The sequence below is a fragment of the Rousettus aegyptiacus genome, unplaced genomic scaffold (assembly GCF_014176215.1).
Source record: "Rousettus aegyptiacus isolate mRouAeg1 unplaced genomic scaffold, mRouAeg1.p scaffold_m13_p_7, whole genome shotgun sequence".
Classification (NCBI taxonomy): Eukaryota; Metazoa; Chordata; class Mammalia; order Chiroptera; family Pteropodidae; genus Rousettus; species Rousettus aegyptiacus.
Genome location: NW_023416310.1, coordinates 107,563,160 through 107,577,000, shown reverse-complemented (window position 1 = coordinate 107,577,000; position 13,841 = coordinate 107,563,160). Strand labels below are relative to the sequence as shown.

Below are 13,841 nucleotides of genomic sequence, written 5' to 3'. Positions count from 1 at the left end.
GAGGGATATGTAGGCTGAAGCCACCCTCTTGGCTGATTCCTGGAACACCCCTGCCATGAAGGTGATGAAGCTTAAGCTCTGGGCCTCTGAAGCCTCTTTTTTACTGGATTCAAATCAATGTTCGTTTTTGTTCATAATTTTGCATGCTTTTACTAAAGAGAGTCCCTGAAATTATATAGGCTTCAAGACCCATGAAAGCTGGATCTGCCCCTGTTATATTTAATTTGAATTTGTTTTCAACCTCTAAAAATTTGGAAATTTCAAATAAAAATCCAACTCTCTGGTTTCTCTTTTAAAAAACCAGAAACTCTGGCTGAAGAGATGGTGGTGAACATTCTCTGTGGCCAAGCTACAGTAGTCCCTTAGAGCAAGTACCTTCCAGTTTTCCAGAGGCCCTACAGCTCCTTGGGCCTCAAGCTAAGTGATTTTATTTTAGTTACTTGCTACTGGAAATGTAAACACATTTGCCTCACCTTGTGGCAACAGCTTCTCCTGGGTAGTGGATGCTCTTGAAAACCAATGCGAATGCGCCTTCCTGAAAACACAGGGCAAAGAGTGAGGAAAGACTGGCTTTTGCTAAGCCAAGCCACTGCTGCCCAGCCCGCCGCCCTGGATGGGTCTCCCTGGGCCTCTCTTCACTGTGAGCGCTCCTGGGTCATGCTGGTAATGCTTGATCTGAAGCACTGATGGCAGGACAGCTAGTGCAGGGGACGTCAAGAGGGGAAAGCAAAGTAGATGGGACCACGCTGAAGTACCAAAAACCAGACCTTGAGGATTTCACTATGAGCATCCACAGCTGCCTAAGCCTACAAAAAATGATTTCTAACTCTGCGATGAATAGGTGGACTGGTACATTAGAAGGGGGGACAGGTGAGGACCAGGGACAGGGCCTCTGAGGACAGTAGCTACTCAGGGGGTAATTGTGGGGATCAAAGGGGCTAATCCATGACCTGCACTTAGCTCAACACTCATGAGAGCCTGGGTTCAAATCTTGGCTCCGCTCTTTAATTGGGCAACATTGCAGCTTTCTCTGTGCTTTGTTTTCCTCATGGTAAATGGAAATGAGAACAGTAGTCCTACTTAGTACAGCTTCTGTGAGCCAATGCATTTCAAATGCTTAGAACAGTGCCTGCCATATAGGGAGGACAGTAAATAAAAGCATGAGATATTTTTGTAATTATTATTATTTCTACGGTGATAACTCAATTTTCTCTGCGCCTCAGCTTTTGGTTTGTGCAAACCAGAACTGGAATCCAGTTCTCCTGACTCAAGACTCTAAATGCTCCCTCTGTTTAAATCCTTGGTGCATAACACTCTCTCCTCTGCTCTGACTACCCTGTACTGATTTCCCACAATGCTAGTAGACTCAGGTTATGTACAACCAATTATTAATCAGGATTTCCATGTGAAATCCCCCCAGGTTTGGAACCCTGGGCAGACATAAGACCCCATAGCCAGCACCACTATGGCAAGTTTGCCAACTCAGTCACACAGCCAGAGGGACCCAGAGTCAGCATCCCCAGGCCTCTAAGGGCCTTTCGCACTGCCCTAAACAGGGGGCCTACAGGTAGATCCCGAGCATCCTATCTATTCTGGTGGTTTTTTAGACAATGAAGTAGAACTGAATAGAATCCGCTTCTCATTCTCAGCCAGAAAGACCTGTGTTGCTTCAGGTAAGAGAAGTTGCTGGTGTCATCACTGGGAAGGTAGTTCCGAAGTTTTAAATTATAAATGGAAGAGAAGTCCTGTGCTGCAAAGCCAAGTTGGCTAACATGCATTAGGCTGTATATTACTTATGCACCAGACTCTTATTTAGAAATATGTCCTCTAAATTATGATCCCCTAGGTGGGAGTCACAGAGCAAAGGGTTTTTTATAAACAACTCTGAAAACACTAGGGAGAGCCTCTGATGAAGTATGTTCTGGAGTCTAGGCCCTGAACACTGTCTCCAGGCTGCCTCTGTCTTGGACAAGCAGCTTGGATAATTGTCCAAGGAGGGGCCTCTCTTGGACAATCCCCCCAGTGAGTGCTCCTTTGTGGGAATTTTGTTCCGTGGGTCCAGCCCTCTGGGACACCATGAATCTCTCTCCTGGATCATTCCCTTCAGCTCACAGACCTGATCCGATGTCTCCTATCTCCAAAACTCACTGTTCCCTTGGGAATGGCAACCTTCTTGCCCCACTGGGACATATCTTTACGCCCTTCCTCTACCTTCACACCACTCCATGTTCTACACTTGTTCACTTTACTTCCTCCACCTTCCTTCCATCCACTCTGGAAGGATATGGGCCATTTCATCCCCAGAACGAATAACTGGTTTACTGAAACAGGATGAAACATTACAATCTGAAGTCTCCAACATCAGGCAAACACAGCTTGGGTATGAAACTAACAGCACACACAACTCAATTGAAAAGATGACAATGTGAACCGCTACAACCAAGGTCCTCTGTGCAACCCGCAGTTGTAAGAAGCCACAGATTAGAAGGCCAATCACAAATTCAGAGGTGTTAAAATGAGGCGAGGCACATCTATTTGTAGTTTACCACCAAAACCTTAGAACTTCTCCCAATTTTACAAGGATGTAATATCTTACAGCCAGATGTTGTAGATGAGCCAACTTGAATCTTCAGGTACATTACATAAATTTCCTAATAAATGCTTATGAAAAAGGAAGGGATGACTTAGACAGGTGGGACTTGTCACTCACCAACTGCTGAATGACCCTCTCGACCAGTGTGGAAAATGTGATGTCCTCGATCTCTCTATTGTCGAACACGTATTTAATCAGCTTGGCGATGGTCTCCGTGTCTGTTTCTGACTCAAACTCATAGCCTTTGCTTTCCTGGAATGTTTGTTTGGACACAGAGTGTCAGATAAGGGTCCTTGCGTAACTCCAGCCTGCCCTGCTCCCACTCCTCCCTTATGACTTGCCCTAGGAGTAACTTAAGGCGCGAACAAGGAAAACGGGAAAGAGATGAGAAATGTTTTCCAGAATCACACAGCGTAATGCGGCTGAGTCATTCCCGTTTTCCCTGACATCATCCCACCTCAGAAGCTCGTCCTTGCCGTGAATCTGGACATTGCAAAATAATGGCAGTTAAAGTGATCAAATAGGTTGAGTCAAATCCACCCACATCCCAGCCAACACCACAACTTTTTCATCCTTTCAATCCTCTCCATCTGCATTCCCACCCCACATTCCATTTGGTGTACGAATCGATAATTTAGTGCAGGCACTTTAATAAAAGGAAGTTGGTGTTCTTTTGATTCTGTGAATCTGTAGCTGTCCTTGTGAACATGAATGCCCTGCTAGCTCCTCCAGCAAGACCCTGGGGAGGCAGCTGAGCTGGGCCTGAGGTTCACGTCCAGTGTGGGGACGGGGCCAAGAGTGGTTCTCACTCCGTTTCCAGAGGGAAATGAGCTGGTTGGAAAGTTTCTGGGGAAGACCAATAATACTTGACTTAGTTATTACCCAGGAGAAGTAGCTTACCAGAAATTTCCTCAGGTCTTTGTAATTTGTGATGATCCCATTGTGGATGACAACGAATTCTGGAAGAAAAGTTTAGTTAAGAGAGAAATACCATGAAGAAGTGATGTTCAAATCAGATGTGAAGGGAAATGATTCAATAGTTGGATATTCTGCAAAGTCTGCTCCTACAGGGATATATGTTAAGCAGATCATTTGTAGTGATGAAAACTGATGTCTGCCATGAATACACTTTTTAATTAAAATTTCTCTTTCAATAAAAAGCATCCACCAACCTGACCATGCACATAGCTCTGACTTGTGGCCTACAGTGTCACCAAATAAGCTCTGTAATTTATGTCAAATAAGAACAATTAACCCTTTGTTATCCAGAATCTATTCCAGGCATCCCAAACTGGTTCAAAATGGTCACAAACTAGCAGTCCACATATGCACGTCTGTTTGACCACATTGTATTGTAAAAAGATTTGAGCTGAAAAAAATTTTGAGTTTTCACTCAGAAATTTTGCTTTTCTTAGGGTCTGTCCTCCCTGGGGTCCCCTACAAGTCCTGTGTGGCCCCAAGCACTTCTGTTTGCCCTGCCTGCCTGCCACCACACCTCCACCTCCCCTTCCCTCGTGCTGTTCCCTGCACAGGCGGGACAGTGGAAGGGTGAGAGAGTCGCCTCAGTCGCCACTGCACATTCTCAATAAATAGCTGAGGGGAAGGTCTAAGGCCAGCCCAAGAGCATTTCCAGGCAAGTAACCCCTTTTCTCACCTCAGCCTAAATAACGGAACAATTATTATCCTTGAGATTAAATAATTCTACCATAATGTGTCTAGATGCTGGGGGTTCTTCATGAATACTGACTCTTAGTCAGTGAACCTTTGGATCTCCAAGTCGAGTTTTAATTCAGTACAGGACAGATTTCTCCCAGTACATCTTTTAAAATCTCTCCTTTATTCGTCTTCTTTTTTACCATAATTTCCTCTACATACATTTTTACAGCATATTGTTTACTTCTGTGAGGTCACAGGAAAAATGAGAGAGCTCAAATAAGGAAAGTTGTTTTCAGCAGGTGTGCTAGCCCAGCTCACCTCTGCCACAGCTTTGTATGTATTTACTGTTCCATTTGTTCTGATGTATCTTGGGGACACTGATATCTGCCTGTTAGACTATTACCTATCTCCATAATCGTTCTCTTCTCCAATGGTTTTCATATTTACTGTGACAGTATTTCTTAAATTATTTTCTTAACCCTGTCACATTTTCTTTTTTCTCAGTCTATTATCTTCTCACCATTAATTTCTTAGAATCTGCGTTTTGTGAAAACACCTTTGTGGAATTGTCTTACACCACATCATTCCTGGGTGTGTCTTCCTTGGAAATATGGTTGCTGATGAGTTGCTAAATTTTACACATCTTATCTTATGTCTCATGTTGTTTTGTTTTCAACTGCTCATCCTGAGTCAGGGCAGGTATTTCCAAGTTTGGGTGTGGGGGGATCTCCTCAGAGCCTCCCGCTTTGGGGACACAGAATCATTGTCTGCACTGAAGGAAGAGTTCACCTCATCACCTGGGAGGCAGGGGGCTGTGGCTGGGGTGGCAACCTCTCTGGGCCCATGGTATTGGTATAGTGTTTCCTCAGCCAGCGCTGCTGCTCCAGGGACCAGCCTCTACATCTGGCTGGATGCTTGTTCTAGGTCCCTAGCCCTGTGGGGTCTGCTGTGCCCCTCCTGGGTGCAGGGTGCCCCAGCAATGGGATACCCTATACAGTCCAGATGCAGAGAACAGTCTCCAGCAAAAACCTCACTGAGACTCTGAAAACATGAATGCATAGGTAGCCTGGCCCCTGTACGACCTCTAGCTGCTCTGCTGAGAGGGGTGCATGGGGCTCTCTTTCTGGTCTCTAGAGGAGGGCTTGCCTTCCAAGTCTGGCAGGATGAGCTGCGTTGGGGAACCGCCGTGTTCATAGGGGCTGAGGACACTGAACAGGGAGGTGCCATTCTCTCCTGAGGCCCGACTTCCAGGAGGATTAACTTCAGCTGAGTGTCTGATAATAAGTACCCCACACTCGTCTGTGCATCTGATTCTTACTGTAATACGGAGCTTGGCAAGAACCTGCACTGTGCCGGGGGGTGTCTTGGAGTGGGGGTCCCAGCTGACTCCAGAGATCATTCTTTCTGCTGGACATGCTCTCCCATCACATCCGGCTGTGAGTCTTTGAGGCTCCTGACCTGAACAGGCCCAACCCAGAGTAAGGATCCAATGGGGGTCCAGAACATGTCTCAGGCCTTTGCCTGTCCTGGAGCCCTGGGAGGAGTCAAGGATTATGACCTCTCTCCATCTCACATCTTACTGGGTCCTATTTCAAGAGGCCCTGACAGCCCTGGGGCTGACCACAGAGCACTTGGAGAGCTGCCACTAGGAGCCTGAGGCCTACCACCAGTCTTCGCTGATGAGAGGGGGTGTGACAACACTTGGGAGAACCACAGCGTGGAAAACTGTTCTGAGGGACCAGGTAGGTGATGTGGACCCATGAGTTGGGGTTGGCACGAGGAGGAAGTTGGGAGAACTGGGCCCACCAAAGAAGGCCTGGTACTCCTGCAACTGCCGTAAGCAGTTGCCATGTCCCTGCTCTGAGGCCTTGGCCTGCTGTCTGTCAGTGGAACTCGCAGGTACCATACCTTTCGGTTGGTAAAGGGATGCCAGAAGTCTGGACTTTTACACACAATCATTCTCATTTTTTATAAATGCAAAGCGAGCCTAATCAAAGGCTCTGCTGTAGGGAGGGAAGCTTGGGCTGCCAGCTGCAGGCCTTGCTTCTCCAATCTCAAGCCCTCAGCTGCTGAGGCCTCATTGCAGGTGCCATTTTGTAGCAGGCACCTCAGACTTCGCCAACCAAGTTCAGCTCTGCCGCCCGTGCCTAGAACACTAGCTTCAGGGCCAGGGGAGGGTTTATCTAGATGAGAATTGAATCCCATCCTTCCCTCAAGCACCCCACTCTCCTGAACACTTTAGCCCCTTGTTTTGGAATAGTGCCCAGGCCCTTCACCCTGTCATGCCATCAAATCCCCGCAGGCTGGGTCCCAAAAAGCAAGCAGTGCTTTCAGGAAGTGCCATCATTTTCCTGTGGATGCCTGGGAGTCAGCATCACTCAGGGGCCAGCTGAGTCTGCCTCTGGTCTGGGGTCAATGACACCAGTTTGGATCCTCAGGGAACACAGGGCAGCTGAGAAGCCCATTGGCAGTGGACATGAATCAACCTGACACAGGTCAGGGCCACGCAGAACCATCAGGACAGGGAGCAAGGCCACACTACGTACCGTTGCCTTTGTCTGAGCGCTGTGGGTGGCTGTTGACGACACTGGGGACCCCATGGGTGGCCCAGCGTGTGTGGGCAATGCCAAAGTGGGTCTCAAACTCCACCTCTAAGTCCATGCTGTCTTGTTCTATATAAAAGAAAAATCCATTTGCTGCACTTTCAAAATAAGCATTGACACAGTACTGATGTGCCAGGTGGCATCACTACACAGAGACACATTGGGTATGTCAACAGCACATCCCACCAGGGGCTACAGAGGGCCCCACACCCTCCTGGAGTCTCTGTCAGACTCCTGCTGCTGCTTTCTTAGTATTTATCAGTAATCTAACTCACTTAACTGAAATAAGCTTACTTCAAAAAGAAAATTACGTATCACTGTTTACAAGTGGAAAAGCAGTATCATTTGCCAGGAAAATTTCAAAACTAAATACATAAGTACTAAATATTTTTTAAAACATTTCTTCATTACCACCACCTAAAACAAACCATCCCACAGTCTGGGAAACACAGTTTTACAATGTGGGCTTAACCTTCCTTGTATTTATCCACGCTCAGACAAGTTAACGTTTTCAGTTTCAAATACCATTGGAATAAAAGATTTTCAAGCAACCATACTGCGTTTGTTGCTCTGACATGGTGTGTTTTGCACTTACTGTAAAGTTCTTCATCAAGAGCCTTGACATTTCCCCTTTTCTTGACCAGCTGGATATGTCTTTCCTTGACTTCGTTATTATTTCCATCAATTGCCACCCCTGCAGGTAAACACAATCTTCTGTATTGGAATTTAAGGTTTGTCTCACACGCCGTTACAGGGTACCACCCAGGGCGAGGGCTGCATGAGCTGTCAAATTTTTATTCTAATTCCCCAGGCTTGCTGCCTAGTTGATTTGGGAAGAGGAGGCTGTAACCGTGGCAAAGCCGGAAGGCCGGCAGGGAACGTGTGCCTGGACCCAGGGCCATCACCAGGTTGCAGAGAGAGGCACCACCATACTGGCCGCTGAGGAGCTGGGCACATTTAAGGGCTTCGATCTCGCCTTGAGCTTTGCATCCCGCTCCTTTAGCTGGCACCCAACCAGCATCAGTTCCCCCATCTTTCACCTGACTCGCTTTCTGCTAAGCATGGAGAGGGATGTAAACTGAACTGGCTTTCCCTGCCTCCTAAGATGGCTGATTAAAAATGGGAAACAGACTAAATATCCACTAGGATGGAAGAGTGAATTCTGAGATAGCTACCCAGGGGAGGATTGTGCAGACACTTAAGAATAAAAAAAAAAAAAAAAAAGAACATAGAAGTATAAAATTGTAAAATTACATAAAAACAACAAATATCTGCAGGACACCTCCACCCATCTACCCCTCATCCCAGACAATCCCAACAGTGACCAGAAGAGGGACAGAGATGCAGATGGGGCCACTTTGGAAGCAGCTTTCTTTTACCCTTGTTTCTTCTTTCGACTTTAAATTCTAGAGTTTTCAAATGTAACGAACAAGCATTACATTTCTATGGGGGAAGCCTGCAGGGCTTACCTGCCGAGTCATAGCCTCTGTATTCTAGCCGCTGCAGGCCCTTGATGAGGGTTTCAAAAATCTCCTTCCTGGTCCGGGGTACTCTGTAGTTCATGTAGGCAAAGATTCCTGTTAACAGAAGAGGACACAGTGCTTTATAAAACACTGGGTTTGTGGTCCGAAGAACACAATCTGGGCATGGTGGCACCACAGGAGGGGGCCCAGACTGCATGCAAAGAAAGAGCCATACTCCCTTCCTGCTGCTTCTGGAAGGGCAGCCCTTCCCTTTGACAAAAAACTCACACAGCACATGAAAAACACCTGTACACCCCTTGGCGTTGCAATTATACATGCTTGTAGAACACGAGACCTTTGCTGCAGCAACGTTGATGACAGTAAAGATCAGCAAAATGACCCAGCCACCTATGGACACCTAGAAGTCCCCACATATGTGGGCTCCTTGACTAGCACAGAACACGCCTGGGAAGAGTCAGATGGCGGTTACAGCAGCCTCCTGCAGCAGGTGGGAACGGGCTCTGTGGCCATTGCTCACTTCATACTTGGCCTTGCTCCTTGGATCAATAAATGCTACTTTACGACATCAAGAGTAAAACCATCTCTTGGTCTCTAGAGAACACTTATCTTCAGGGGAGGCACACGAGCCAAGCAGATTTTGTTTGGCTTCATTTTCTGGATTTATATTGCTAAATAACATTTTCCCAAATAGGAAGTAACAGTTGTCACGCCAGTTCTTTCCAAACTCCTCCACTCCCCTGCTTGAGACCATGGGCCCTCGGTCTGTATCTGTCTTGCCTTGCGAGTCCTCCATCTGCTCATCCCTCTGTCCTTTCGTCCTCCCTGACCTCCTCAGAGCTCCGCTCCCGCCTCCCAGGGCAGGCTTATGCAGGCCCCTGCTCTTCCATCTGCAGGGCCGCCCCAGTGCTCTTCCATCCTGTGACATCTCTATACCCCAGCAGGGACACAGGCTGGTGCTCCTATCTCTGTATATCTCATGGTATATCAGCACATAGTCCTTCTTCAATTTGTGGAACAGAGTGATCCTGAATCTATATTAATCAGGGAAGTAATAGTATGGATCATGAAGAAGTTACTGGGCTTCAGGCATTTTCACAGGAACTCATCTTTCTGAGGGTGCACTGTGTGCCAGGCCCTGGACTTAGCATGTCCACACATGGTTCAATCAAAACTCACCACAGTCTTAGGGTTAAAAGAAGGTTTATTTCCCCAATTTTATTTTTTGTATTTAATTTTTTATTTTCTTAACATTTTCCTGGGGTGACAGAAAAATTTACCTAGGATTAAAAATTTGCCAGATATCTGCACTCCCAGATATTGCAGCATTATCCACAATAGCCGAGACATGGAAGCAGCCTCCGTGTCCACTGGCAGATGAAAGAATAAAGAAAATCTGGTCCATATGCACAATGGAATGTTATTCAGCCATAAAAAGAAGGAAATGCTGCAATTTGTGACAATTTGTACGATGTATAGACCTTGAGAGTGTTCTGCTAAGTGAGACAAGTCAAACGGAGAAAGACAGACACTGTATGACCTCACTTAAATGTGGACTGTAAAAAAAGCCAAACTCTTAAATAACAGAGATCAGACTGGTGATTGCCAGAGGCTGTATACTTTAAACTTATACGATGTTATATCAATTATATCTCAATAAAACTGGAAAACATTTTGCCAGAGATGAACCCCAGAGAGGATAACCTGCCTGATATCTGGAGAAGTGAGCACAATTATATGCAAAATCTGTAATATCTCCGGTTGCCAAGTAGATTTCAGTCAATATGGTATACCTGAATGATTAAATTTCAGTTAAATGAATGCAGTAGTTAAGCAGCAAGTTGGGTCACGTGAATAATGAACTTGCTAAAACTCACATAGGCACAGTCAAAAATAGGTGAGAATTCAAGAGTGCTACAATATTTTGCATTCTTATGTACTGTACATTACTGTACATGGGATCTATTTTCACTCACATCTTAGGGTACAGAACTTATATTTAAAAACAAGTACAGTGTGTTTTACCAGCAGTGACAGACATTTTGTTAAAAATGGCCAAGAGTAATTTTGACAGCTTGCTATTTTTGCCTTCCTGGCTGATGAGTTCAGGTGAGGTGCCCCGTGTAAAGGGCTGGGTGTGTGGTTCAGGCATTAGCCCACCGAAGGCACCCACCATGCACTTCAGGATGTCACCTTACCCTATACTTCAAACCTGAACACACTGGGCATGGGATGGATGGAGTGTCATCTTATGCATAAAAAAAGTAGTAATTATCTTTTAATGTAAACATTTAAAAATGTTAACAGCTTTATTGGGATAAGGTCATGTACCATAACAGCCTCCTGTTTACAGTGCACACCACAATGGTTTTCAGTATATTCAGAGTTGTGCGACCATCTCCGCCATCTGTTTAGGTCAAACTTTTCATAATATTGATTTTTCCACAGAAATTCAGAAAGTGCCCACAGGAGGGACACGATCAAATTATAGTTGCTTATAAAGACCACCTAAGCTTTGGGTGGCAGTTATGTGAAGGAGGGAGCAATTCAGGTCATTTTTGGAGCCTTTTAAGCTATGAAACTTTGCTAGCCTCCTGGAAATCATCCGACAATTATACCTGCACCTTATAAAGGGGGAACTGACTGGCATTGCAGATGGCATAAAGGCCCATACACCAACTCTGGAAAGGCTTTAAATCTGAAATGCTTTCACAAGAGGGCTCTATGGCACTGCTCTGTAGCCCTCCCTCTGGGCAACACTTCACTCTGAACTCATGTCAGGCATGTATGTTCTTCGAGGGGGCTCTGGATCTTGGATCCACCACAGCCTCCTTGGTGGGGATGGGGGCTGCCCCCAGAGACAACTCCCTCACCCTCTGTGGGTGGGACCATTTAAAGTGTCCTTGTCCTCATCCTCAGAATCACCAGCTGTGACCACACCCATCCTGAAAGGTCAGCGGCCACCAGAGCACAGTTTGGGAGATTACTATGGTGAGGGGGGCTTCCAGGGACTGGTTTTCAAGGTCTTTACACAAGAAGGCATAAACCTAATTTGCAACATAAACTCTCTTGCAGGCCAACATTTCTGCAGTAAATCCTTTCATTAGCTAAGCACTATCTCTCTTCCCTCACTGCCAACCTTCTTGGCTGGACTCTCCCTGCTCTCTACTGCAATGAAGTGACTAAAACAGCCCTTACACCGCACTCTTGCTGTTTTTAAAAAATAATGAACTAGAATAAAGTTGCTTTTCCAGGATTTTCTTGTGCTATTCACATCAGAATTCCCTGCTGAAGCCCCTTCCCTCCATATACTAAGAACTACGATGAGAATCCATTTTTTACCTATGAGATCAGTGAAGATCGATTTGACAGTAAGTGAGAGTTTAAATTTGTGCACCCTCTTTGGAAGGCAATTTGGCAGTCTCTCAAAATGAAGAGGTACACATCTGTTGACCAGAGCTGTTGGACTGACTTCTCCAACTGTCTCTGACATACATGCATGTGCAGATATGCATGTGTGCTGCTGCTGCTACTCAGATATGCATGTGTGCTGCTGCTGCTACTCAGAGCTGTTTTTGGTAGCTGCAGATATGCATGTGTGCTGCTGCTGCTACTCAGAGCTGTTTTTGGTAGCTGAGGACTAGGGCAGTCTGATGCTTGGCAGGGACCAGGTAAGTGACAACACAGTCACACACAGGGTCATTGTGGAGCCACAGGCAGGCAGCCCTCCATAAGATTGAGGTGAAACTGTCAGCTCTCTTGGAAAACAAGCTACCTGCCCAAGATGTGTCAAGGGGAAAATGCAGATTGCAGAATGAGTGAATTATTTGGGGCATACTAAATTTCTGGAAAGGTACCCAAGATGCAGGGCCAGTGCTTGTCTCTGAGGAGGGTGCTGGATGGAGGGCAGAAACCTCCTCTCAGCTGTGCGTGCTCTTTATACAGTCAGGATATTTGCACTCGTGCTTGGATGTATTAGTTTAACATGTGCTACTATATGAATTAGTGAGGGGCACAGGCTTATCACCCAGTCCAAACTGACTTCATTGACTTCACCATGGCTGCCCAACCCTGCTCACCTGGAGGAAGGACAGCCATAAAAAGGGAAAAAGCACAATCTGAGAACATCTTCCAGTGCCTGAAAGGACGGGTTCAGGGTTGCCCCACCAGAGGACCTCGTCCCTCAGGTTCACCTATCTGTGACAGCAAGAAGCACAGAGGGTAACAGCTGATGCCTGTAACCTGTACTAAATACCGCTTTCCAATGCTAGCTCACCTCTGCTTTCTGTGTGCCCTGGAGCAAGTCACTGAAACCCCGTGGAGTCGGGCCAAGGCAGCACCTCCTTCCCTGTTGTGAGAACTCTCGGGGCCTTTGCAAAGCCCAAAGTGGACGAGGAACTTCCCCTCCTGGGGAGTGTGAGGCACAAACACTGGTTTGTGGGGGCACATGGTAAAGCCTGGAGAAATGTTCATGCACTAAGATCCAGAGGAAAACAGAACCATTTACCATTTTTTCTTCTGGGCTTTCTACTTGGGAAAATGATGGTTAAACTAAATGGGTGATTTGGCTGCAGCTTAATCAAGATTTAACTCATTCTCAAAACATTTCTCTGGCCTGTGAGGGCCTCATCACTGTGCTGAGTGTTTCAAAGTGCTGGGATGGCCCATTAGTGGGCCTCGTAGGGTGGGTCCAGAGAGGACACCATGCCCAGGGATCTCCTAACCCCTCAGGTGATTTGCAAGCAATGGGGCTGGGGGCTGAGAGGTGGGACAGGGCAGAGCTCCTGGGCTGGATTTGTGCAAAGGTGGCTCTAACTCATTCTGCAGTGTCTGCTGACAGGTCACCCACCCACTCAGTGTAATGCAGGCCTTCCCCGCTCTCTCTTTTTAAAAAGCCACAGGACTCTCTTTATTTCCTACATAGCACTTGCTTCCTTGTCTTTTGTCTGACTCCCCACTGGATTGTAACCTTCATGAGGATGGAACCGCATCTGTCTGTTTATCTGTCTTATTCATCACTGTCTTCCAGACCCTAGCCCAAAGCCCAGCACATGTTAGGTGCTCAGTAACTATGCACTGGAGGAATGAACACATGAATAAATGAATGGATAAGGGGTGATCAGAGAAGGTGGCCTGAGACAGACACATCCAGTCACACACTGCTGGTCTGCTCTCTGGGACCTCAGAGTGAGTATGAGAGACAGAAAGGCTGAGGAGATGGGTAGTGCTGAGCCTGGGTCCATGAGGGCCACCCCTTTTACAAAGGCAGTGTGGCACTGTCAGTGTCCAGGGATCACCCCAAGGTTTATGTCCCCACACTATTCCCACCCCAACCCTCACGTACTGTGATGGTCTCAGGACTGGAGTGAAGATACCTTCAAGATTAATCCCAGAACCTCAGAACCCCAGAACTCTGCTTAGGGGTGGAAGCACAGAGTAAACCAACACCACCACCATTTATGGGGATTCCCATGTGCCAATACATCCAGAACCTTACCTCGCCTGATC

The 13,841-nt window shown here is 46.6% G+C and overlaps 1 protein-coding gene across 1 annotated transcript in view; it reads right to left on the bottom strand.

Annotated features, from left to right (window-relative positions):
• GFPT2 (glutamine-fructose-6-phosphate transaminase 2) overlaps nucleotides 1-13,841 on the bottom strand; it is a 41,046-nt gene that overhangs the window by 20,667 nt on the left and 6,538 nt on the right. Inside the window, exons 2-7 of the mRNA XM_016147762.2 lie at nucleotides 8,322-8,429; nucleotides 7,448-7,546; nucleotides 6,796-6,921; nucleotides 3,494-3,552; nucleotides 2,711-2,845; nucleotides 474-535 (exon numbers count right to left, since the gene is read on the bottom strand). Coding sequence (XP_016003248.1) covers nucleotides 474-535; nucleotides 2,711-2,845; nucleotides 3,494-3,552; nucleotides 6,796-6,921; nucleotides 7,448-7,546; nucleotides 8,322-8,429 — 589 coding nt within the window. The remainder of the gene's footprint in view (nucleotides 1-473; nucleotides 536-2,710; nucleotides 2,846-3,493; nucleotides 3,553-6,795; nucleotides 6,922-7,447; nucleotides 7,547-8,321; nucleotides 8,430-13,841) is intronic.